General features: G+C 38.9%; 2 protein-coding genes across 3 annotated transcripts; both read right to left on the bottom strand.

The window, feature by feature from the left end:
• Positions 1-646: 646 nt before the first annotated feature.
• Positions 647-14065, bottom strand: LOC115991685 (mediator of RNA polymerase II transcription subunit 15a-like). Of its 2 annotated transcripts, none has more exons than XM_031115528.1 (6): positions 13637-14065; positions 13443-13517; positions 10658-10833; positions 10049-10110; positions 1502-1576; positions 647-1206 (listed from the first exon to the last, which is right to left on the bottom strand). In XM_031115528.1, the coding sequence occupies exons 1-6, from the start codon at positions 13849-13851 to the stop codon at positions 931-933; spliced, it is 879 nt and encodes a 292-aa protein (XP_030971388.1). In that variant the 5' UTR covers positions 13852-14065; the 3' UTR covers positions 647-930. The 2 variants fall into 2 exon arrangements, with proteins under 2 accessions (XP_030971388.1, XP_030971387.1); XM_031115527.1 differs by having other exon boundaries at positions 10049-10119; positions 13637-14063.
• An 11055-nt stretch (positions 14066-25120) lies between these two features.
• Positions 25121-25678, bottom strand: LOC115990356. The gene has a single exon (XM_031114193.1). The coding sequence runs from the start codon at positions 25676-25678 to the stop codon at positions 25121-25123; it is 558 nt and encodes a 185-aa protein (XP_030970053.1).
• Positions 25679-26065: the final 387 nt, after the last annotated feature.

Here is a 26065-nt window from a genome sequence, read left to right as displayed (position 1 = left end):
GTACCTACTTTGGTTTGTGAGGATTTTATAGCCATTTTCTTTATTGCCTGAATGAATATTTACATTTATAAGATATGGAGCCGTTGATATTAATGGCTAGCTTTTATTATCTGCCAACGACTATTCATCCGTTGGAGCCTGTAAGTTACTCCTTAATTGTCTTGGGCATTGAAGGTCTTTTATGACTTTACTTGTCATTGATGTACGTACATTATGTCTTGCAATGATAGCATTTAATTCATCATTCAAGAGATGGACAATCTTAATAATTCATTAGTAATGAATGTGGAGACATTATAAACTTCAATGGTCTTCTACCCGTTGGTTTGTCGGTTACATTTTTGCTTGTCTGGCACGTTAACTGTTACTCATGTCATTTATGGGGAACTCATTTAATGCATGCTGTGGTGTGGATGCAAAGGTGTCGTTGTTTTAGGAATCGCCACCTAGTTTTTGCAATGGCCTAGAAACCACATATATAACATCCTTTTGTGAAAAGACCTTTTGATTTTACTACCAAAAATATGGGTTCAGAGATAAAGTACAGTCTTGGAAAGGTGTTAGGCACCCAAAATCACCTAACCTTAAGGTTAGCTTTCCATCATTGTGTCTTATGTCTTAACCTTATTAAAGGCACGCTCAATACTTGTATCTAACTCACACGTACACTAGCATACATCTAACAATCAACATAATATCAAACATCCATAACCATACATTTATCATGCTTATAAACAAAGCCTACCATACATCTAATCATGCATCTCAAACAACCTATCATTTATCTAGCATACTTCATCACATCACAAGCCCTAATCATCATACATCTAAAGACATAGAATTGTGCTGCAGGCTTGACGTAGAATTCTGCGGCATTGTTGGAACAGAACCTTGTAAGTTCATTGATTGCAACTGAGGGTTCATTGATTTTCATGAGACTGAATTTGAGCAAGTTGAGGTGGCTGTTGCATGGTTTGCATATGAGGTGCCGGAAGCTTGTCCTTGCTGCAGTGCAGGCTTCTTACGCCAATTTGGGATTATAAAATTTACCATCTGCTTCTCATATGACCCCAATTTCTCCCTGTAACCAGGTGATATATTATTTTTGGAAACCTGTAAGAATGTTATAATACGCTCCAACATAGTCTTAAATACTTTCAACTTCTCAAGCTGATCTGACTTTGATTGTTGTGGAAGAGAATCATGCTGTAGAACAAATAAAAAATAAAATAATTATAAGAACAAGAATTCTAGTAAAGGACAAAGATCAAGTTACAAAACATAATCAAGTTATTTTTAATTTGTTCCTATACGATAAACAGCGGGGTGTTTCTAAGCACAGGTGTATTAACAGCCCCATGAGGACAGCTGCCACTACTTTCAACCACAAATCCATCTCTCCAGAAGGATGCCATTAATACCAAAACTATCATGTGATAGGCTGAATAATGAGTAAACTTAGGCGATGAATTGCACAAGGAATTTTTGAAGCACAACATACCTGCTGCAATTTAGCAGCAACTTTCTGGTACATTTCACTTATTTCAGGCAAGTACAAGTCCTTCATGGTTTCGATCTGCAAAAAGAAATTAGCAAGACAGATTATCAAACTCTTCATTTCTTCAGAAGCCTTTATTTATTTCCTTATTATCAGTGCACTAATGCATGCTTCCCCTTGGGGGAAGGTTATACATATCCGTTAAAGCATGAGGTTGTATAGGGTTTTACACAAGCTTCAGTTAAACGTTTCAACCAGTGGATTTTATAACAATAAAAATATGAAGCTGTCATTGTAATGTACAAATATATTCCAGATGACATTTAATAAAGAAAAGAAAAGAAAAAAAGAGGGGAAGAACAAAAGGAGTCTTCAATTGATAACATCCATCCATCATCCACAAATGCTATTCACTCTTAATTTCTGAAGACAAATATGCCTATATTTACTGATCCTAAACCACGTTCAGCTGCACTACAATAATCATCTTTTTCTTTTGACCTCATGTACAAAGTTTTTCTTAAAATATTTCCTTTTAATGAACTTTGATATGAAATAAATAAATACATGTCCACTCATGCACAAACAAGAATTCCTGGTTCTTCTTCTCTATGCTGATGCACCCCACATCTTTCTTGATAGGTACACCAGACAGCCTAGTTGATGGATAAAACTCACTACATTTGACCAAGATTTCATCTTCATGAATTCCTTTTTATTTCAACTCAAGATATGGGTGGTTCCCCTTTCACTTCACGTTGACCATCTTTCCTAATAGGAACTTCACCAGACTAACTACTTGCTAGATAAACCGTATTACAATTAATAAAATACTAATTTTCTACAAATTACTCTCAAGCCTTGCTTTTATATTATTTTTGGCTCAGGATAATGGCTGTAGAGATTTTTCCTATAATCTATTTAATAACTCATGTGAGTATCATAAGGGAGGAATAAGGGCGGTTGGGCTTTCTTTGAATTGAAGTTACATGAGTTCTTTTTGGGAAAACCAGCTTCTAGACTGGGGAAGGAGGTGGCTGTTGGCGATGGTGGGCTTGAAAAGTCCACCGGTAATTCAAGGAATCAAGATTGGAAAAATCTTAATGGAGACGTGAAATCAGGAAGGAATTTATGTCTGGCGAATCAGTTTCCAAATATTCCTGAGAAGTTAAATCAGAAGGAGAGTTTTGGGGGATTTCAAATTTTAAATAAACATTCTATTAATAGACCCTTACGTGGCCCTTCTGCCAAATGGACCCAGGCCCATTTTTCCTTGAAAATTACTGTTGCTTTAGATGGGAATTCTCACCGTAAGGTCCACTGGAGTAATTTTGTTAAACCAGAAGGGGCTAAGATGGGCCCTGTTTGGTTAGAGCCCGGGTTGACTTGTGATCAAGCTCCGCAGGCTAAACCCACTAAAGCCCACAACGAGTTCATTAGGAATATGTTACGTTTGATTGAAAGAAGTACATGGGAGATGGGAGAAGGATCGGGGTCACATGTTTCAGCCGAGAAGGGTCTGAAGCTGTCTCCGAGCACCGGCGATCTGGATGGGGATCTCCCAAGGACCGATGGGTGTGTGGATGGTTTTATAAATCATGCTTCGTCGACGGGAACCCAGATAAGTGAAGGATCGGGCCCCCACGGCTCAGCTGAGAAGCCATTGATGGTGGTTTCGGGTACCGACGAGATGGGCGATGCCCTTACAAGGTCCGATGGTTGCGGTGGTAAGGTTGGGGCTGTCGGTGGTCTTCCAGTGTACCCTAAATCAAGCGGGGCTGAGGTGGGTTGTATGGGTTTTAGTGTGAGGGTCGCCGATGGTTCAGCGGAGGACCTCCCAATCTCTGGGGCTGTCCTTAACTCCGATGGGCAACCTGTCATTGCCGAATCTTTTGCTTCCCCGCCTCTATTGGACTCTGGATTTTCCGATGTGTTCCGCCACCATTAGATGCTAGGTAAAAATTGTTTCTATCCCCTTTTTGAGCTGGGTTTTGATTCTAAGGATGATGAAATCTTGCTATTGGACTGGGACAACCCCACGAGGTCAGGTGAGGATGAGGATGTTGGGAATGCTTTGGAATGTGTGCCTTTGGTTAAGTGGGATCCCCAAGGGGGTATGGAATTAGTATCAGAGGAGGCTGCATTGGATGATTTTCTTGAGGGGGAGGATCTGGAACCTTCAGTGTGGGTGAAGAGGAAGATCAAAGGCTTTGGTAAATTTGTGGGTTTTCCTATTGACTCATGTGAGCAGCAGTGCATTGCCTTTTTTCAAAAGCTTGAGAAAGTGTGGAAAAAACAAGCCACAGTAGGTAGTTTGCGTCGTAATACATCTTCTTCAAAAAAATGAATGAGGGAATTGAGGAACTTAGTCTCTTCTGTTAACTATGAGGGGCAATTTGGTTGACAAACCAGAGAGATTGAGAATTTTTGCGGGGTGGGCTCAGTTAGTTGTCCATGAATTTGAAACTCTTATCTTGGAATGTGAGAGGATTAAACAATCCTCATAAGAGGGATACGGTGAAGAATTTACTCAAGGAATGGAAGTGTGATGTAGTGTGTTTCCAAGAAACCAAGTTGGATTCTTTCAATTTTACTGTCGTGAAAAGTCTTCGGAGTAGCCCTTTTGTTGATTGGGAGGCTTTGGATGCTATTCATACAGCAAGGGGGGTTCTTCTAGCTTGGGATACAAGGGTGTATAAAAAAATAGGTTGTATGGTTGGATGCTTTTCTGTTTCTGTTTTGTTACAAGGTGTGGTAGACGGTTTTGCTTGGATATGTACAGGGGTGTATGGTCCGAATGCTGATGGTCTTAGGGATGCTTTGTGGACTGAACTTGATAGTGTGAGAGGGAGGTGGAGTACTGCTTGGTGTCTATTTGGTGATTTTAATATCATCAGATACCCAGCAGAGTGCCTTGGTTGTTGTTCTTTCAGTCCAGCCATGTTCAAATTCTCGGACTTTATTGAGAGGAGTTTATTGGTTGATATACCTTTGGTGGGGGGTGAGTACACTTGGTTCCGTGATTCAGAGAACCCTTCTATGTCTAGAATTGATAGAGTGCTGGTATCCGCTGATTGGGAGGATCATTTCTTGGATGTGATTCAAAGGCCTCTTCCTAGAGTGATTTCGGACCATTGCCCTCTTCTTGTGGAGGCAGGTGGAATGTCGAGGGGTAAGTCTTCTTTCAAATTTGAGAATATGTGGCTTAAGGTGGAGGGTTTTGTGGATCTTGTGAGAGGTTGGTGGATCGGATATCATTTTGTGGGGCCTCCCAGTTATGTTCTAGCTTGCAAATTGAAGGCTCTTAAGGGAGACTTGAAGCATTGGAATAAACATGTCTTTGGGGATGTGGCTTTTAAGAAAAAATCCTTGCTGTATGAGCTTCTGGACCTAGATTTGAGAGAAGGGATGCAAACTTTGTCACCAGCAGATAGTGCAAGAAGGGTTGAGATAAAGGCTGATATTGAGTATTTAACTTCTTTGGAGGAAATTTCTTGGAGGTAGAAATCGAAGGCTTTGTACTTAAAAGAAGGGGATAATAATACTAGATTTTGTCATAGGCTTGCTAATTCTCATAGACGTACAAATACTATGAGAGGTGTGGAGGTTGAGGGCATTTTGTACGAGGATGAGTCTGCAATTCAGGATCAAGTGGTGGGTTTTTATAAGGCCTTGTATTAGGAGACCGAATCTTGGAGGCCCACTATTGATGGTTTAGAGTTTGCAAATCTAGATGAAACCGATCGGATTGCTTTAGAAAGGGAGTTTGAGAAGGAGGAGATCCTTGCAGCCCTACAGGAGGCTAAGGGTGATAAGGCTCCTGGTCTAGATGGCTTTACTATGGTTTTCTTTCAAAAATGCTGGTGTGTTCTTGAGAAGGAGATTTTGGCTTTTTTTGCAGACTTCCACAAAGAATGTATCTTTGAAAAATCACTCAATGCCACCTTTCTGTGTTTGATCCCCGAGAAGCTTAGTGCAGTCAATATTAGAGATTTCCGCCCAATTAGCCTGATGGGTAGTTTGTACAAGCTACTTTCAAAGGTTTTGGCACATAGACTGCATTGTGTGTTGGATAAACTTATTTCCAACTCCCAAAATTCTTTTGTTGGGGGAAGACAGATACTTGACTCTGTTCTTATTGCAAATGAATGCTTGGATAGTAGATTGAAGAGTGGTATTCCGGGTGTGATTATTAAATTGGATATTGAGAAGGCTTATGATCATGTGAGTTGGAGTGCCCTATTTTACCTTATGGAGAGGATGGGTTTTAGGGAGAAGTGGGGGAGATGGATGAAGATGTGTATTTCTACTGCTTGTTTTTCAGTCCTTATTAATGGGTCTCCTGCTGGTTTCTTTGGCAGCTCTCATGGTCTTCGCCAAGGGGATCCTTTATCTCCACTCCTATTCTTATTAGTAATGGAGGTCTTGAGTAGGTTGTTGAAAAGGATAGAAGATGGAGGCTTTATCAGTGGTTTCCAAGCAAATCCCAATACACGTGGAGGTTTGCATATCTCTCACCTTTTGTTTGCTGATGATACTATTCTCTTTTGTGATGCATCAAAGGACAAATTATTACATATTCGTATGGTTCTAATTTTCTTTGAAGCTATCACAAGACTGAAAGTAAATGTTGGCAAGAGTGAGATTGTGCCGGTTGGTGAGGTTGGGAACTTGGATGATTTAGCTCGTATCTTATGTTGTAAGGTAGGCTGTTTACCCATGTCTTATTTGGGGATGCCTTTAGGGGCACATTATAAGGATTCCTCAATTTGGAACCCTATCATTGAAAGGATGGAAAAAAAGCTTGCAGGTTGGAAGCAGTTATATTTGTCTAAAGGAGGTAGACTTACTTTTTTGAAGAGTACTTTATCAAGTCTCCCTACTTATTATTTATCTTTGCTCACTATTCCACAACATGTGGCGGACAGATTAGAGAAAATTCAGAGGGATTTCCTTTGGGGGAGATCTAATGAGGTCTTTAAATTCTCACTTGTTGCTTGGGAGAAAGTTGTGTGGCCAGTGGAGTCTGGTGGCTTGGGGATCCAGAAAATTGGGCTGTTTAACCAAGCTTTGCGTGGGAAGTGGCTCTGGAGATTTGGAAATGAGGTCACACAGTTATGGAGGCAGGTTATAGCTTCCAAATATGGGGAGGCCAGTGGAGGATGGTGTACTAGAGTTGTTAGAGGGACTCATGGATGTGGTATGTGGAAGAGCATTAGGAAGGGGGCTAAGAGTTTCTTTGGTCATGTGTTGTATGCAGCAGGAGAGGGTTTTCGTATCAGATTCTGGCATGACCCTTGGAGTAGCCCTATTGCCTTGAAAGATTTATATCCGGCACTGTTTGCTATTGCTGTGAACAAGGAAGCTATGATTTCAGAAATGGTTGATTATGCTTTGGATAGGGGTGGTAGAAGCTGGAACTTATGTTTCCATCGTGCATTTCAAGACTGGGAGACAGGGATCTTTTATGATTTCTTTGCGTATATCTCTTCTAAGTTACCTAGGGGGGGTGATGATACCATGATATGGCAATTGAATCGTAGTGGTGTTTTTGATGTGCGCTCTTTCTATAAGTCATTGCTAGCAGCTCCGGTGGTGTCTTTTCCTTGGAAGAGCATTTGGTGTGTTAAGGTACCTAAAAGGGTGGCTTTCTTCTTATGGACAGCTGCTAGGAGTGGGCTTTTTACTATAGACAACCTCGTTAAGAAGAAATTACCTCTTGTGAACTGGTGCTGCCTTTGTCGATGTGAAGAGGAAACGGTGGATCATTTATTGATCCATTGTAAGTATGCTTATACTTTGTGAAGTGAAGTCCTTCGTTTGTTTCGAGTTCAATGGGTGATGCCAAAGAATGTTGTTTCTCTTCTTACTGCATGGTGGAATTGGTTAGGGAGTCACACTTCAAAAGTGTGGAATATAGTTCCAGCTTGTATTATGTGGTTAATTTGGAAGGAGTGCAATTCCCGTACTTTTGAGGAAACTGAGAGACTTGTAGACTGTGTGAAGTCTTTGCTACTCAGGACTTTGTTTGAGTGGTCCCGGGTTTGGGGGTTTACGCATTGTCACTCTTTGTTTGATTTCCTTAATTGCCTTTCTTTTTGATTGGTTTGTATTCTTTTCAGTGCAGTGAGTTTACTATCGTAAATTCATTGTGTTTTTTTTATCAATAAAGCTGTTATTACCTATCAATAAATAAATAAGTCATGTGAAACTTTTTTTTTTTTTTTTAAATATAAATCTTAGCACCCAAAAGCAAGTTTTTTTTGATAGGTATGAAATATGTATATTCAAAAAAGGCACAAAGCAAAACAAGAGAAAAACAAAAAAAAGAGAAGGAAACTAATTACAAAGAAAAGAGAACTAAGGAACAATGGGAGAGAATCACTAGATGTGAGTCCCCAAGCCCTAGAACAATCATGAAGAGAACCAGTAAAAAGAGCAAGCAACTTGTCATTGGATTTGTCCAAATCCTCAAAAGACTGCCAATTTTGTTCCTTCCAAATACACCACATCCAACACAACTAAATTCCAAATGTTAGAGGAGTGCTTTTATATCATTGCCTAAGCCCCACTTTGACCATATTCTCTCCAATGCACCAAAATCACTATTTGTCAAATCAAGTAAGTAGTAAAATAACTCAATCTGCTACACAACTAAAAAAAATATGAATAAAAAATATCATCTCACAATTAAAATACAGATTCTCTCTCTCTCTCTCTCCCCCCCCCCCCTACCTATATATATATATATATATATATAAACACATTTTTATGAATATTTAATAAATAACAAATAAAGGCTGTGCAACCCATGTACAAAATGTTCAGCCAGCAGCTTAAGGGCATCCAAAAAGGTGAAATTCAGAGTATGATTAATCAATCTAGGAGTTGAAGATAGCCATGAAAAGAACTCAAAAGCAACCCATCCCCTTTGTAAACAGGAAATTTTAATCTCTCAAGCACTATAGCATATCTTTTCTGCAAAACACCAGATTGAACAAGATGATTTAGATTTTTTTTTCCTGCCTAAAACTACTAAGACTAGGTTTCAAATACACAATAAACAACCATTAAAAACACTTCCTTATCAAGCCTTCATAGGTTCAGTCACCAGTGAAAGTTATACTTACAAAAATATATATGACCAGCAATGCTCTACAGTACCAAATGTTGGGCTATAAAGAGGCAACATATCTATTAAATGATTGAAACTGAAATGAGAATGTTAAGATGGATAAGTGAAAAATAGGGTTTGAAATGAGGAAATCCACTTAAAGGTAGGGGTAGCCTCTATTGATTAAAAGATTAAGGAAAGTCACTTGAGATGGTTTAGTCATGTTCAGAGGAGAGTGATTAATGCACTAGTAAGAAAGAGTGAGTTGATCCAAGTTGAGGGAACGAAAGAAGGTAGATGAAGACAAATCATTAGTAATAGTAATAAAAAATAACATGTCAATTATAAAAATAGTAGAGAGAATGACTTCAGATAGAATAGAATGAGAAAAAAAAATGTGGTCAATCCTAACTAATCTGTCAAGGATCTAGAGCCCCCCCCCCCCCCCCCCCCCCCCCCCCCCAAAAAAAAAAAAAAAAAAAAAAAGTTTGGGACTAAGGCTTTGTTGTTGTTGTTTCAAGTTAGGCACACACTAGACAACTAGTAGTAGTACCCAATGCAGATATCCCCATCTAGGTATCATCATGAAGAGTAAAACCATAGAAGTGGGCTAACAAGTACTAAATTTTCTGTTTTTCCCACTTTGTAAAATATAGAAGTGGTCCTTAATTGGTCATTTTTATTTCCAATATTAGTGTTAATGGTTTCAATAAAAGGATTAAAATGTAATTACGAATCATTTAAACAAACTAATAAAAACAAAAACTAGTTCATTGTTGAAGTAGTTTTTATTTTAGAGTTAGGTCAAAACTAAATTGAACTAGTTCTATGGTTTGCCAAGCACCACAAAATGTGCAAAATAAAATTCATGATATGAAGAACAAACAAGCATTGAATAAGAGAATCTCTTTAAGAAAACGGAAATCTATCACTGAAGTTCCATATTGGAGAAAAATATGGAAGAATAGTCATACACTGATTTATTATGTGGCCCTCATAAGACTGGTTTAGCTGATTGTGACTATATATAGTATTCTATATATAGTTCCTAGTTTAGCTGATCTTGCATTGGCAACACTATTATCATCAATAATGCATCATAATAATGTCAGATTTATGAGTATCTAAGCTTCAATGATGTTTTGTTAGAAAATAATTTATTATTTCTTTTTAAAAGAACAGGAAGTTCAAATTCTCTACTGCTAAGATAATTCTTCACATCCTATTAAGTTGGAAGCTTTGCCCTTTATTCCATATCTACATCATTCGAAATAATTATTTCTTGTTGGTCAGCAACTATTATCAATTAAGCCCAAATTTCAACTCCACCGAAATTCAACATTTCCCCCAATACCTATGAGAATTTGTCATAAGTGAAACTTCATCCAATTAAAAAAAAAGAAAAAAGAAAAAAAGAAAAAGACATGGCATATTACCTTTTGATAGACCTCCTCTTGCCAATCAGCCCCATTTGCATGCCCTGTCTGAGCTGTGGAATCTAGAGATGCTAAAAAGTATATAAATATATGTAAATAAATTCTCATGTGAATCAAATGAATATCTCCTTCTAAGGAAACAATTTAAAGAAGCATTACTCACTGAACGCTATACTAGTAAAAATCTTCATTCCAAACCATATATCATGAAACTGTAACACAACTGTAATAAAAGCATGTGAAATGAAAATAGCACCCAAGATTAAATGCTAATTACTTTACACACCCTCTGCATATTAAATTACTTAAAGACTCCCCATATAGTTGCATTGATCCACCATGCATCACTCATCCCCCATATAACCCCTTAGAGGCTTCCACAGCTTGTTTTACCCATATCATCAAATAAAATAACATTCACTAGCTATTTTGGATGGGGAGTTGACCTCCATTTGCATGTATATATAGAACTAAGGTGACAAAATCAGGTTGGACAATGATGGACATTCAGAAATTTCATTATTCATCAAAAAAAAAAAAACCAGAGAGAGAAGCAGGGTGGATTAATATGTAAATAAAACCATGCACATAAGTCTTTGATGTACCTACCTGCATTCTGAGACTTAGTTTCCATTGTAAGCATTTTCAGAGATATTTTTCGTAGATAATCTGACTGGCTTGTGGCAGATGTATAAATATTTTCCTCAAACCTTATAACAATTTTCCTGAGTACATGTAATCCCTCTTGGCCAGAAACAGGGAGATGCCTCTTCAAAGTTTCCAATCTATACACAAGGAGATACTCTTATTATGTTACTGACCATACAGGCACAATTAAGCTATTAAAAAAAAAAGTCCCAAATTGGTAAACTATGCTGACAGTGCAGAACTTAAAGCAACAAAATGTGAAAAGAAAACACATAAAATTTCATGAAATTTTAAAAATATGAACATAAACCCAATATTTTTTTTCTCTGATAAAAATTAACAGTAGCACTTGATTGTTCAAGGTTCACTATGGAAAATCTGTCAACAGAAAAAGTTTTCCTAGTCAACTAACATGATACCTTGCTTTCTGACCCCCAAGTGTTCCTCAACGAATTGTATTCCTAGCTCTTTATTTGGGTGATGCATTCAGGTGTTTTGTTTCCAACCCCTAATATAGCACTACTAGTTCTTGTAGTCAACTCCCATGATACGACATTTGCTTTCAATGTCATATCCAATTCTTATACTTGTAGATGCATTTGTCATATTTCCGAAAAATTTTATTTTTCTTCATATGAGGATCATCAACACTTACCACAAGCCTATCTGACATTAATTTGAATATTTGTTCTCTTCTTTTTCCAGTTAGACCTTCCTCAGTTTTTTCTAATAATTAACTGAAGTAAAATATTGCTTATGGTATGAAAAGCTACTACGAGCACATGCTTTATCAAGCTCATATACGGAATGAGTAGCTAAGCAAGGACATTTCATTTGGGGTGCCGTAACCGTGTCGTAACAGTGTCCTATATACCGTCTCATGTTATAATTTTTCAAAAATTGCTCATGTCGCCATATTGTACCCGCACCCATGTCCATGCATCCTAGATTGAGTAGAGAGACACAAGTCCCACCAGCCAGAGCACAATTACAGGCCTAACAGAAATATTTAAGCAAAAACGCATTCCATATATGAGCTTGATAAACCAAAGCCTCCGACGATGGCTAGGAGGCACCAGTTTTGATGGCTTGTGCATGGAAAATTGTCATACCAATTACCAAACACTTGAAAATGTTTTTCTGTAAAATGTTTTCAAAAGAAAATACTTTATTGTAAAAAAGTTTACATTTGAAACATTTTACAGTGAAACAAACAAAGAATTAATTCAGTCATATACAATATTCAAAATGTCAAATGAAAGAAAATGAGAAACCAAGCATACAAAGACTCAAGCTTGATGTTTGGAATAGCTTCATTGTTTTCACTAGTTTATTTTGTTTAAAATGTTTATTATTTAAAAGTACAGGTGTACTTAGAAAAATGCAAGGCTTTCAAAATCTGTACCTATGAAATAAGTTGGCTTATTTCCATTTTTGAACCTGACCAAACAGGGTAAAAAGTGTGTGTATGTTACAGCTTATTTTGGTGAGTTATTTCCCCCAACTTGTTAGATAAAATTTTATAGAGCATTACTTTTTTTTTTCTTAGTATAGCTAATTAAATCCTTACTAATTAAAACAGATAGCACTTTTAAAAGTAAGCAATCTGAAATGGAAATTTAGTCTTTCACATGATTACTGGTTGTGCTGGACCTAGTCTTATGTTAAAGTAAGCTACTAATGTCACCACATGGGGATGTGTTACATCTACGCGATATCTCAAAAGGACAAGTTACAATTAGAGCTCCCACATACTTTGCGCACTTCCAATGTGATATTCATTGCACTTCTACTACATTACGCCCTCACAATCTTGATGGGGGTCTCAAAGCATTACTCTTCGGTGCAAACTGCAGACTACCTTTTCAGTTAAACTGTGTTCTTGAATGTGTGTGGCATTGAAAGTGAAGATTGTAAAAAGGAAATCTTCAAATGTTCCACAACAAATTCTACCCCCAGCTCTATATTTGGGTGATGCACTCAAGTCTTTTGTTTCCAACTCATAATATAGCATTATTAGCCCTTGTAGTCAACTCCCATGATACAATACTTTCTTTCAAAGTCATGTCTGATTCTTATGCTTGTAGATGCATTGTAAAATTTCCAAGGATTTTTATTTTTCTTCATATGAGGATCATCTACACTTACCACATGCCTTTCCGACATTATTTTGAATATTTGTTTTCATCCTTCCAGTTATGCCATTCCTTTTTTTTTTAATTAACGAACTGCAATAAAATACTAGTTATGGTATAAAAAGCTACTACAAGTACACAATTTTATCAAGCTCATGTATGGAATGAAAGCACAAGTCCCATCAGCAAGCCAGAGCACAGATACAGGCCTAACAGCAATATTTAAAAACCAAACATTTCAGTTACATGCAATATTCAAAATGTTGAATGTAGAGTTAGCCAAACAAAAGACAATGAGAATCTAAACAAAAGACCTTAGTATAGCTAATTAAAACCTTACTTATTAAAACAGGCCACACTTTTAAAAATAAGTCTGAAACGGAAATTAACTCTGTATTCTTAAATGTTTGTGGCATCAAAAAGTGAAGATTTTGCTGTAAAGCTCTCTAATTTCCACCAAAAAAGTCAATAACTTGATCAATTAAGCTAATGAATAAATTCAATTTGATCGGATTCGGACCCAAACACAACCCATAAACATAAATATGTAAAACAAAAACAAAAAGCAAAAGCAAAAGAGAGAGAGAGAGAGAGAGAGAGAGGAAAATTACATCTTGTTGACGATTCTTTGACGAGAATCAAGCTGTGCTAAGGAATTGAGCCCTAAAACGTTTAATCTCTTGCACCTGTAAAAGTTCGTTGCATACAACAATCAGTTACATCAGATTCAAAATTCAAAAACAACCCATCAATATCAGGTATTATACTACGTTGATTTTTCATAAGGAAGAAGAGAAGGACGTACGTGAGGAGAACGTCGGCGAAAACGGAGGGGCTAAGTTTGCAGAGAATGGAAATGACGAGATCGTCCGGCAAGGAATCGAACAAGTCACGCTTTCCAGCTATATCAGAGGAATTCCGGCGAGATCGTTCGGCGGCGAAATCTCTCCTTCGCTTCACAACTCTCATGTTCTTGCCTTCAACAACTCCAGGGTAACAAAGCCCTCTCCTTGTTCTCATCTCTCTCTAACTCTCTCTCTCTCTCTCTCTCTCTAAATGAAAATCTTATCTTTCTAGGCTCCGGCTCCTCTCCAGTTTAGTGTCTCATGTTTTCTCTGTTTTTAAACAGATGAACGACACGTGTACAGATGTTGGGTGAGTATACCTGAGGCTCTATTTATGCTTATGGATTCTCAGGTCGGTTATATTTCCGGCATGATTTCTGACGGGTCGTTATCATCCACTGCCACGTGCAGTGGGGTGTGAACAGTAGATTTATTGCTGAAGAGAAATTGTGATGCTTTTATTTGTTTAAAAACAGGAGAAAACATAAGACACTGGTTGGTATGTTTGGTATACTGAATAAGGATTAAGATAGGAATTGTAATCTTTATTACTAGTAATAAAGTGTGTTGTAATATAATAACTAAACATATTTATAAGTTTGGTTGTAATTTATAACATTAAAATGAAATTTAACATTTATTTTAGGAAGTATCTTACTTATACAATTATATCTTCTTAAAAATTGTTATTTTTAAATTTAAGAAAGATATGTGCTATTTTTATAATTTTTTATTTTTATAATTGTTAGATTTATATGAAAAGTTTATTTATTTGGAAATATATTAAGTTTTGAAATTATTGCACTTACTAAGGAATAACTAATACAACATCTTAAAGAGGAATAGTTATTCCTCATTTTGAAGAATAATTATTCATAAGGAATGACTATTCCTTGTAATAAAAACATAACCAAATTAAAAATTAATTAAACCATAGAAATAACTATTATATTACAACGTCTATTACAGTCTACCAAACATGCCCTAAAACAGAAGGAGAGTCGTCCCCATCTTTCTGTAACTAGTTTGCGTCTCTCGCTCTCTCTCTCTCTCAAAGAGAGGCTTTTTACTAGTTTGATAAACTCGAGTTCCAAAAATAGTCCAACTTACTAAATGCTTTCAACTGCATATTATTTATCTAATATTTTTTTGAAAAGATGCTGTTGAGCAAATTTTGCCTCTTTTTAAAGACGTTATTTGAAACTACCCTTAAATATTTCTAGTTTTGATTGGTTGGGATCCAATCATAAACAACTAATTATAGTAATTGGAATCTTCATCATCATATATACTATTAATAACATGATTCTTTATTTGGGTTTCATCATTTTGGGCACTAAAATATTCTTACATAAATTCTTTAACCCTCTAAAATGCCTCCTATCTTCTAGTTAAATAATTTTAAATTTAAAAAACACAAATGGTTAAAAGAGTAATTTACTATTTTTTTTTTTTTTAAATTTCAAAATTTTAGGTTTTTTCCTTTATTTTCTCCAATCTAAATTATCATTTTTGATTTTCAATTCAAAATTTTAAACTTTTATCAACAACTTGGTAGAGAAAGATCCTAAAAATTAGGACATTATCTCTATCTCACTTTTAAATGACACTTAGGACAAAATAAAAGATAAAAAATAGTCTCGTCGCATGCACAAAACGCGTGTGATGAAGCTAGTTTCAAATAACGTTTAATCTCTTAAAAAACAACTGTTGGAGTTGATTTTGGAAGGGAAAATGAACTTGAGCCTATCAACCTATGTTTGGAAGTGTATATATATATATAAACGAGAGTCAAGCCCACTACTCACTAGTCACTCCAATTGAAAAATGGAAGCAAATGGTGCATCACTACATTGTGGAGAAATACACAAGACACTAAATCACAAAGGAGAATATTAAAAAAAATATATTTATTATTGTTATTATGATCACTATATAATGAGCATAAAGAAGGGATTGATGAAGGAGAGAGAAGGTTATTTGCACCATGACACACCCTAGAGCACCTTTGGAATATGTTGCTTCTTATATCAGAAGATTGGATTCAAGCTTGGAAGAGTGAATAAGGTTGGTGAGGTAGGTAAAATCTTGCCGATAAATGCATAGTTTGGTGACAATGTTTTATAGCAAGTCTGGGGCATTAATTCCTAATATCCATCTCTGAATAAGGATCAAAGCTTATGGCTATTGGATTTCTAGTGTAGATGTCCTTGGGTGAGATTTTGGGAGAGGCATGAGAGTTCTGAGCTCTCCCCTCTCAAGTATTCGCACATTGGGCGTTTGACAATGTGTTAAATGTGCACGTGTTACTAAGGTAAGGTGTGTGTGTGTATGTGAATCTTTTTTCTTATTTTTTTTTATGGAGTAGTCACCAATTATTGGTTTTGTTCTATGTGTGATTCGTCACCTATTTGTCTAATTTGTTTTAATCACCTAATTAACTAAAACCTATTCAAGGGTTCTTAAATTAATTAAGGTAACCAGAGTCTCAAACCAAAGATTCTTGGACTTGAAAATTCGGTTATAGGTGGGAAAGGTGTTAAATACCCTACATTGCTTATCAAAAGAATAGCACCTTATTTTAATTTAATCACAACATTCGTATTTTAGAAAGATAAATAGAATACTTGGCATTTGTTTTTGAAAAAGTTTTGTACAAAACAATACATATACATAATATCTTATTTACATATCTAAATAACAAGTGAATATTATTGCAAAGAGTAATTTACAAGCAAACATGTGAGTATATATAAATAATATGTGAAAATTAATATGCAAGAATGTAAATATATATAACTAGCATGTGAGTATTATATTTATTATGTGTAAGGACTGAAATGGGATTAGGCCAAAAATAGGATTGGGTTTTGGCCCAAGCGGCCTAAACAATAAATTTGTAGAGCATGGATGAAAGAACTAGATCTACTCCAAAAGAAAAACGATTAAATTGGGTAATTTAAGATTGTTAGACACAAGTAAGATAAGAAAATTTGTCCTCGGAGTCACTCGAGGGGTTTATATTATATTGTACTTGTTAAACAATAAGATCATACAAGAGTTCACAGTCTTCTTCTTCTCAAATTACTTGATTTTTTCCAATGCCCTTTTTTGGTACATATTCCTATGTTATATACTACAATCTTGGTACCATCCCTACCACACACGTGTAGGTTAGATTCGGGGAACTCCTCTCTGTCCCATCCAGCACCTCCCAAAACCATTAACTAGTAGCTATAAGGCTGCTTGATCATTGTTCAGGCATCACTTTCACATTAATGTGGCCAGAGAGTTGGTTGGGAGGTATTTAATGCGGAGGTAGCAGCCTTTGAATATATTGGTTTGCCCCTTTTTCCTTTTTCTACCCCTTGTCCAACATCCAACCCTTACTTGTGATGTAACTTTGAAGAAGGTCCATGATGATATGACACTCTTACTAACCTCGGACACTAGATACCGAGATGGCTTTTTTCCTCGGACATTCGTTGGACTTATCTCTTATTATCCCTACTTTTCTCTTTATTCTGTTCCCCTTATAAGTTCATCTTAACATCCTCGGATGGTCCAATGCCCTTGGATTGGGCCATAGGCCCAATTAGTACAGCCTTAACAGTACCTCCTAATTAACTAGCCCCCACAATAACCCCTCAAAATCTTGCTTTTCGACTCCTCGGGAGAAAAGGGTGATTTTTGACGTCCTTAGCCCTTCTTGTTTTAGGTCCTATTCTGTATTCCTGACCTCCTATATGTCTTTTTACCTGCTCAAGGTATGCTCCTGACGCTTCGTTGTCTAGAGTGCGCCATCATTAAATTTCGACGGCGCCCTTGTCCCCCACGTTCAACGGTAGGATGTAAATCGTGTGGCGGGAGATTTTTCTCGTTTTACAAGCGGGAACTTTCCCACTTGTAATTTCTGTGCCACTATAAATAGCTTTTCAAATCAATTCATTTTCTTACTTTCTGCAATCACACAGTTCTAGAGCTCATACACTGAACTTGTCTCTCTCTTTCATCTCCTTGTGCATCTACAAATACTAGAAATTTGTCCGAGGATCCTTTTCCAAACCAATAAATCTTCTCAAACCCTTTTTGCTTTCATTGTAAACTTGTTAAATTTTCTTCGAAACCTCTTAGGAAAATGGGTAAGTTCAAAAGTTTGGTTGAGTCCGAGGAGGGTATGAGAAGTTTCAAGGCAAAGTATAGGATCCCACCAACAGTAGGGATGAGGTATGCTGCCCAGGGAAAGTGGGTCAATGATAAGAAAACTGGAGAGGTGATCATTCCCATGATTGCCTTCATAGAGGGAGGGATGACCATTCCCATAGGCACCATCACTAGGAATTATCTTAGGTTTTTTAGGTTATCTCCCACACAGTGCGCCCCAAATATGTTCGGGGTCTTGGGGAGTATAGGAGCCTTAAACGAGAGAATGAACCTAAACTTGACCCACCACGATGTGAATTAAGTATACAATCTGCACAATTTGAAGGGGTAGGAATATTACCTCAAGTCGAGGTATCCCAAAGTAAGGCTAATCCAGTGCCTCCCCACTTCAAACAAAAATTTGAAGGAAGATTTCCTTATCTTTTCTAGGGAATGGCACGACAGCCTACCCTATCCAATGGAGGAGGGAGAACCAGGTGAGGGTATAGCTGTAGATTTATGAATTTTGGTTTACATTTCTTTTTCGTGTCTCAATATTCTTGTTTCTAATGAAACCCCATTCTAATTCAATGATTTTGCAGACAAGCGTGCTACCAAACCCAAGCTCAGCTTAGTCAACAAAGTGAGCTTGGATAGGATATTGCAAGCCGAGGTGTATGTGAACGAGGCTAATGGTCAACTCCGAGCAGCCCATCTAATCCTTGGATACACACCCCTCTCTTTCGCCTTCCAAGCCCCTAAGTACGTAATCAAAGCTAGCGACCCTCAGCTCCACCATATCAGTGTTGCCTACCAAGGGTTCATCGTTCCAAAGGGTGTTCCACTCCCTAAAGATACTCCGTGCACCCAACCACTTTTTGTGGCCATTCCTTCAATTGGAGCATCCTCATCCCAACCCATTCTCGAGGAAGAGGAACAAGGAAAAGAAGAAGAAGAAGAAGCCCGGGAGAGGTTGTGGACTTGTCAGACTCCTCGGACGAATTCGAGGTTTTTAACTAGACTCTATCCCCCGAGGACGTATTTGACGAAATGGGTGTCCAGTGGAAACCCTAGAGGAGTTTAATGGAGTTGATAGAAAATCAACCTGGAAAAGGTGCACCGGGGAAATCTACACAGTCTTAGATTCCGCCTCCTCTTCCCAAATCTCCTCCTTCTGCTCCTCACCAACCTCAACCAATCAGACCCGAACCTGATGATCCAAAAAGAAAAAGGGAGCAGAAAAGGAAAGAGGTGGTTGATGCTGGAAGATCCCGTTCGACCTGGGAAGACGAGGCCCAACGAGCTGCGAAGCAGCAAAAGGTCAGCCACACCTCTCAACGGGGCTTGGAAAGATCGGACACTCAGCCTCCAGAGCCACGAGCCTGGCTCCCAGCACCCATGCACAGCAGGAGCCCCTGAGGGATGATGCATTGCTCAGGGACTTCAACGGAGGCATTGGGTGCCACGTTGCCTCAGCTGTGGAGAAGGCCTTGCTGCTCCCAAAAGATATGTCTGACTTGCAGAGTATGAGGAAGAATGAGGTCTTCCTCAACTGTAAAAGATATTTAGGAATGGTAAAATATTAACCACACTCTTTTTTTTTTTTTTTTTTAATCATTATTTGTAGACATATGCTTTTTGTTGGCTACGGTATTAATCCCTCTTTTTTTAAGCTGTCCAAGCCATTTTCTAGCTGGAGGAAATTACTAATAACTGCTATAGCAGTTAGAAGATGAAAGGAAAAGACGAACGTCAGCTGTACAAACGCTTACAATTGCTGAAAATAACATTGCTGAACTAAAGAAAAAGCTGACCGAGGAGGAGCATGCTCGCCATAGTGCTGACTCGGCCTTGGAAGGCGCATAGAGGCAAGCCGAGGACCAGAGGAAGCGCCTACGCGAGACAACTGACCAATTAATTGCTGCCAAGGAACAAATGGCAGCGCTCAAGAAGCAACTTGAGAAAGCCCAAAGGCGGAAAGATCAGGTTGAAAGGTCCAAGGCTGAAGTTGAAAAGGCAAGTGCTGAGGCCGAAAAGGCTAGGGATGAGGCCGAGAAGAAGGGTTACGACCTTGGAGTAGTTGAGACTGAGGAAGCCCTTCGGGTAAAGGTTCCAGCAGTGTGTCGTATTTACTACGCCCAGACTTGGGATGAAGCCCTTAACCGAGATGGGGTTGAGGCTTCTTTTGAGCTGAGGAAACCTAAAAACGTATTCTACCCTTCTGCCATATGAGCCTCGGACCTTCCTTCTACTCAAAATGAAGGGGCTTTTACAGTCGTTGATCCAAGTAAAGAAGCACGGCCTCAGGACCCTCCTCTTCCCAGCCAGCAAGGGCCAGCAAAAGAATCCGGTGCTTCCCAAGAAGTACCCTCAAACAAGGTCGCAGTTGTTCCAAAGGTAGGAGCAGCTTCCTAGGGCTTCCAGAAAGACTTGGCTTCAACTGCCTGCCCGCTGAGGGAGCCTCCAAAGATAAAGAGGGGACAACCACCTCAGAGGCAAATAACCCAGCAAACAAAACCTCCAAACTTCAGATCAAGTTGAAAAAATAAGCCATCCTTTGTAACATAATTATGACTTTTGTAAGGGATTTTGTCCCCTTTTTTTTAGACATATTTTAATGAAGTATGTATTTTTAACGTCTTGAATTCATTTGAGTTATTATTCATTTCATTTTTATTTTATCTGTTTTGTTACTTTGGTTTTGAGTAGTTTTCATCTTGACTGCCCTTTGTTTGTACAAAAGAAAAAACATAGTTTACACATGATTTTAATTGGTAGTCAAAATGGACGATAACCATTGAATTCGTAACATCACATAGACATATTCAAATACATATATATCTATCCTAACAAGTTTAACCTCAAGTAAACATCCAAGCGTTTAATTAAATAAAGTTAAATCCAGAGCGCCTCCTCTAAATGATGCTCATAGGCTCATTGAGGTTTATATCTTTGCTAGGTGATCATAAACCCTGTGATCCGAGAAATGAAATTAAGGGTTTACTCCCTTTAAGTGCTCAAATTCGTGTTGAACTAGCATTTTAATGGTAAGAGGGTGTATTAATTTCTATTGAACCTGTTTAGGGCTTCAAGGAAACACATGACATTTGATTGGAGCAAATTAAAGGGAAACTAAACAAGACTACTTCTATTAATAATAATACCTTTTTAAATTGTTTACATTCCAATGGTGGAGTACAACTTTTTCATCTAGATCTTCTAAATAGTAGGCACCTATTCCTGCCACTGAAGTGATCCGATACAGTCCTTCCCAATTAGGCCCCAATTTTCCCCAGGTTGGATTCTTGGTGGTTCCCAGAACTTTCCTCAGTACCAGATCTCCTACAGCTAAAGGCCTCAGCTTTACATTGGTATCATAACCTTGCTTGAGTTTATGCTGGTAGTAAGCCAGTTGGACCATCGCATTTTCCCTTCGCTCTTCAATTAAACCCAAACTCCTTTCTAACAATCCATCATTACAGCCCGGGGTGAATACACTAGTTCTTAACATTGGGAAACCAGTTTCCAGAGGGATTACGGCCTCGGCTCCATATGTCATCGATAAAGGGGTCTCTCCTGTTGATCGTCAAGGCGTTGTTCGATACGTCCAAAAGACGTGTGGTAATTCATCCACCCATTTTCCCTTTGTGTCGTCTAACCTCTTTTTAAGTCACTCACTATAACCTTGTTGACAGCTTCAACTTGCCCATTCCCTTGAGGATAGGCCGGAGTGGAATACCTATTCTTTATCCCTAGGTCAGAATAGTACTGCCTAAAGCCTTTACTATCAAACTGAAGGCCATTATCCGAAATAAGGGTATGAGGAACCCCAAATCGAGTAACGATATTCTTCCAGATAAACCTTTTAACATCTACGTCCCTTATATTAGCCAAAGGTTCAGCTTCGATCCACTTAGTGAAATAATCCGTGCCGACCAGCAGATACTTTTTGTTCCCTAGTGCTTTAAGAAAATGACCTACAATATCTAAACCTCACTGAGCAAAAGGCCAGGGGTTGGAAAGAGGATTAAGAACTCCTCTAGGCTGGTGGATGTTTGGAGCGAATTTTTGACATTGGTCACATTTTCTGACATACTCTTGTGCTTCTTTTTGCATACTTGGCCACCAGTGTCCTTAAGTAATAGCGCGGTGAGATAGGGATCTTCCCCCCGTGTGACTTCCACAAATTCCTTTATGTAGTTCCTCTAGGAGTGACTCTGATGCCTCGGGATGTACACAAAGCAAATATGGCCCATAAAAAGAACATTTTTATAACTTTCTGTCCTCAAACAACCAAAACCGAGGAGCTTTCCTTCGTATTTTCTCAGCTTCTGGTTTCTCCTTAGGCAATATATCCCTTTTGAGGAATAACAGTATAGGGTCCATCCAGCTCGGCCCCAAATTAACTTAATGGATCCGGAGTAAATCTTTCCTTATTGGGGTGGGAATGCACAAATCCTCGACAATTATCACTCGGGGCAAATTCCGTGCCGAGGAGGTGGCAAGGGTAGTCAAGGAATTTGCATGAGTATTTTCACCTCTGAGGATATGTGACAAATCGAAGGATTCAAATTTCGTTTGTACACTCCTAACTTAACCCAAATATTCCTGCATTTTTGTATCTTGGGCTTCTAGTTCCCCTTTTACCTGACCCACGATCAGTCTTGAATCTGAGAACATTGCCACTGCCTTTTCACCTATTTTCTGGACCATAGTCATTCCCACCAACAAAGTTTCATATTCCACTTCGTTGTTTGTAGCCGAGAATCCCAGCCTCAAGGACTTTTCAATGATGATCTTTTCGGGGGATACCAGAATTAGCCCCACTCCTGCTCTCTGTTGGTTTGCTCCTCTGTCCACATATACTTTCCAGGATGAGGTGTCCTATGTGGAGATTAGGCCAACCGATTTTTCATCTATGTCATGTCGCTTCACCTCTGCTTCTTCTGGAAGTTCAGCAAACTCGGCTACTAGATCGACGAGGACCTGGCATTTCACAGACGTAAGAGGCATATATTTGATGTCGAAAGCCCCCAGAATTGTGCCCCATTTAGCAATCCTCCCAGTATAATCTGCATTTCGAAGTATGGACTTGAGCGGTAATTGAGTTAGAATCACCACGGTGTGCGTTTGAAAATAATGGGGGAGTTTTCGTGTAGCATGTACTACTACTAAGATAGCCTTTTCCAGTGATAAGTACCGCACCTCGGCTTCATAAAGTGACTTACTTAAGTAATAGACTGGTCTTTGGATGCCACTGTCTTTTCCTATCAGAACAAAACTTACTGCATGGGAGGCTACCGCCAAACAGGCAAACAGGACTTTATCCACCTTAGGACTAGACATGATAGGTGGCCGAGATAGGTACTCTTTCAGCTACTGAAACGCTACAGTACATTCCTCAGTCCATTCAAATCCTTTCCATTTATGTAGTAAAAGGAAAAAGGGTCTACACCTATCAGCACCTCCTTGGGATTCCGAGGTGCTTGTAAGCCATTAATGGCTTTAATCTGATCTGGATTCACCTCGATTCCTCTGTGAGTCACCATGTAGCCCAAGAACTTTCTAGAGCCTACACCAAATGAACACTTTGAAGCATTCAAACGTAACTTGTGCTTCCTCAGAATTCCAAAAATGTTCGCAAGATCTCCCACATGCCTAGACACCACTTTGCTTTTTACAACCATATCATCGATATAGACTTCAATGTTCCTGCCCAATTGTGGTTCGAACATCTTAGTCATCAACCGTTGATAAGTAGACCCTGCATTTTTTAAACCAAAGGGCATCACTTTGTAATGATAGTTTCCAATGGGAGTAACAAAAGCTGTCTTTTCTTGATCATCCAATGCTAACAGTATTTGGTGATATCCTTGGAAGGCATCCAAAAAGCTCATTTGAGGATGACCTATTGTTGCATCCACCAATTGGTCTATCCTAAGCATAAGGAAAGGGTCCTTGGGACAGGCCTTATTGAGGTCCGTGAAGTCCATGCACACTCGCCATTTCCCAGTCTTCTTTTTTACCACCACCGTGTTGGCTAACCATTAGGGGGTAAAAAACTTCCTTAATAGTCCCAGCCTGCTTGAGCTTGGCTACTTCATTTCTGACAGCTTCGGTATGCTCTTTTGACGGACACAGAAGCGGTTGTCTCTTCGGGGTGATGGAAGGATTAACATTTAGATGATGACAGATGAAACTTGGGTCAATACCTGGGGCTTCATATGCACTCCACGTGAACACATTAACATTTTCTCTGAGGAATTCAGCCAAATGCTCTCTCTCCTGCAAAGGCAGTTTAAATCCAAACTGAAAGAACTTCTCCAGATTATCGCCAACGATTACCCTTTCCACATCTTCGCACTCCACCTCGTCGACTTGTCCGTTGAAGGGTAACGTTGAGGTTTTTGATTGCTATAAATCGTTATCAGCGGTGGTTGAGGTTTCCGCCTCAGGCCGATGTTGGATTGCCGCTACCAGGCATTGTCGAGCCGCAGTTTAACTTCCTACTATCTCCAAAACCTGGTCTCCAGATGGGTACTTAATCTTCTGGTGTAGAGTAGAAGAGACAGCCCCTAAGGTATGAAGCCAAGGTCTGCCTTTAATGGTCGTGTAGGGAGAGAAGACATTTACAACAATGAAGTCCACCTCCACCACATCCATGCCGGTCTACACAAGTAATCTGATTTGACCTTTTGGGATAACCATCTTTCCCTCAAAACTCACAAGAGGAGAACTGTAGGCCATCAAGTTCTTAGGTTTCAAATTTAGCCCTTTATACAAGTCAGGGTACATTATGTCAGCAGCACTGCCCTGGTTAATCATCATCCTTTTCACATTGTACCCACCAATTATCAGTGTAACTACAAAAGCATCATTTGAAAAACCCAACACTAACGGGGCGCCCATCTTCGCTCTTTTAGGCATTAAGCTAGACTCCCCAGTCGGAGAACAAGATACCAACGTTACCCTAGAAGGACGAGATCCAGTCCTTCTCGGGCAGCAAAAATGACGTTTATTATGCCAAGGGGGAGTCTCGAAGAAGCATCCCCACGAAACTCTAAGCCCGCCTGGTTTAACCAACCACTGGAATGATGCAAGAGTTGCTTCAACTTCCCTTCTTGGACTAATTGGTCCAAATGGTCCCATAAATTCTTGCAATCCTTCGTTGTGTGTCCATGATCCTGATGATAGTGGCAATAAAGGTTTTGGTTGCGTCTCATAGGATCTCCGGCCATCTTGTTTGGCCATTTGAAGAACGGCTCATGCTTAATCTTCTCTAGTACTTGTTGCACTGGTTTTCAAAACACAGCGTTAACCGCCTGGGTGTTGGAAGATCCTGACTGCCCTACAAAGTCTTTCCGAGGTCGGTTATTATTGTACCGGTTCGACCTGAAATCCCTTCTCTCTTGAGAGATCACCTCAGCCTTTCTTTTCCCCTGTAGTTGGTCTTCTTCTACTTTTGTGTACTTGTCAATCCGATCCATCAATTGACGTACACTAGTAATAGGTTTACCAGTTAGAGATTTCCTCAAATCATGCTCGGCTGGATGATCAGCCTTGAAAGTGCTAATTGCCACATCATCGTACTTTCCTTCTATTTCATTAAACATCTCCAAGTATCTATCTGAATAATCCTTCAGAGTCTCACCCTCCCGCATGGACATAAACAATAAGGACCCCAAAGGCCGAGGAATCCTACTACAAGTAATAAATCGAGCACCAAAAGCTCGGGTGAGTTTTTTGAAGGAATCGATAAAATTCCCCCTCAAACCGTTGAACCACCTCATTGCCACCGGGCCCAAGCTAGATGGAAAGACCTTACACATCAAGGCCTCATCTTTGGAGTGAACAGCCATCTTTTGACTGAAATGACTAACGTGTTCTACCGGGTCAGTTCGACCATTATAAATGGTGAATGTGGGTTGCTGAAATCATCGAGGAAGTCTCGCATCTTCAATGTTTCGTGTGAAGGGTGATTTAGAGACTTGACTTAGTGCCTTGTTTATGGCATCATTGCCTAAGCCTCTGCGAGGTGGGCTTCTGTACTTACGTCTATGGTGGTGCTCCTTTTCATAGGAAAATGTCTTGTTGGGTGGGGTTCTAGACCTCTGCCTATAACTAGCACCATCTGTCTCTTCAGAGGATGGCTCGGAACTGGGCGGTGAACGTCTTCACTGAGCATAACGTAACTCCCTTTTCAACTTGTCAATTTCACGTTGCATGTCTCTGTCATTCTTTGCATG

This window comes from Quercus lobata, chromosome 5 (assembly GCF_001633185.2).
Source record: "Quercus lobata isolate SW786 chromosome 5, ValleyOak3.0 Primary Assembly, whole genome shotgun sequence".
Taxonomy (NCBI): Eukaryota; Viridiplantae; Streptophyta; class Magnoliopsida; order Fagales; family Fagaceae; genus Quercus; species Quercus lobata.
Note: the sequence above shows the minus strand (reverse complement) of the source record. Positions and strands in the feature narration are given on the sequence as shown.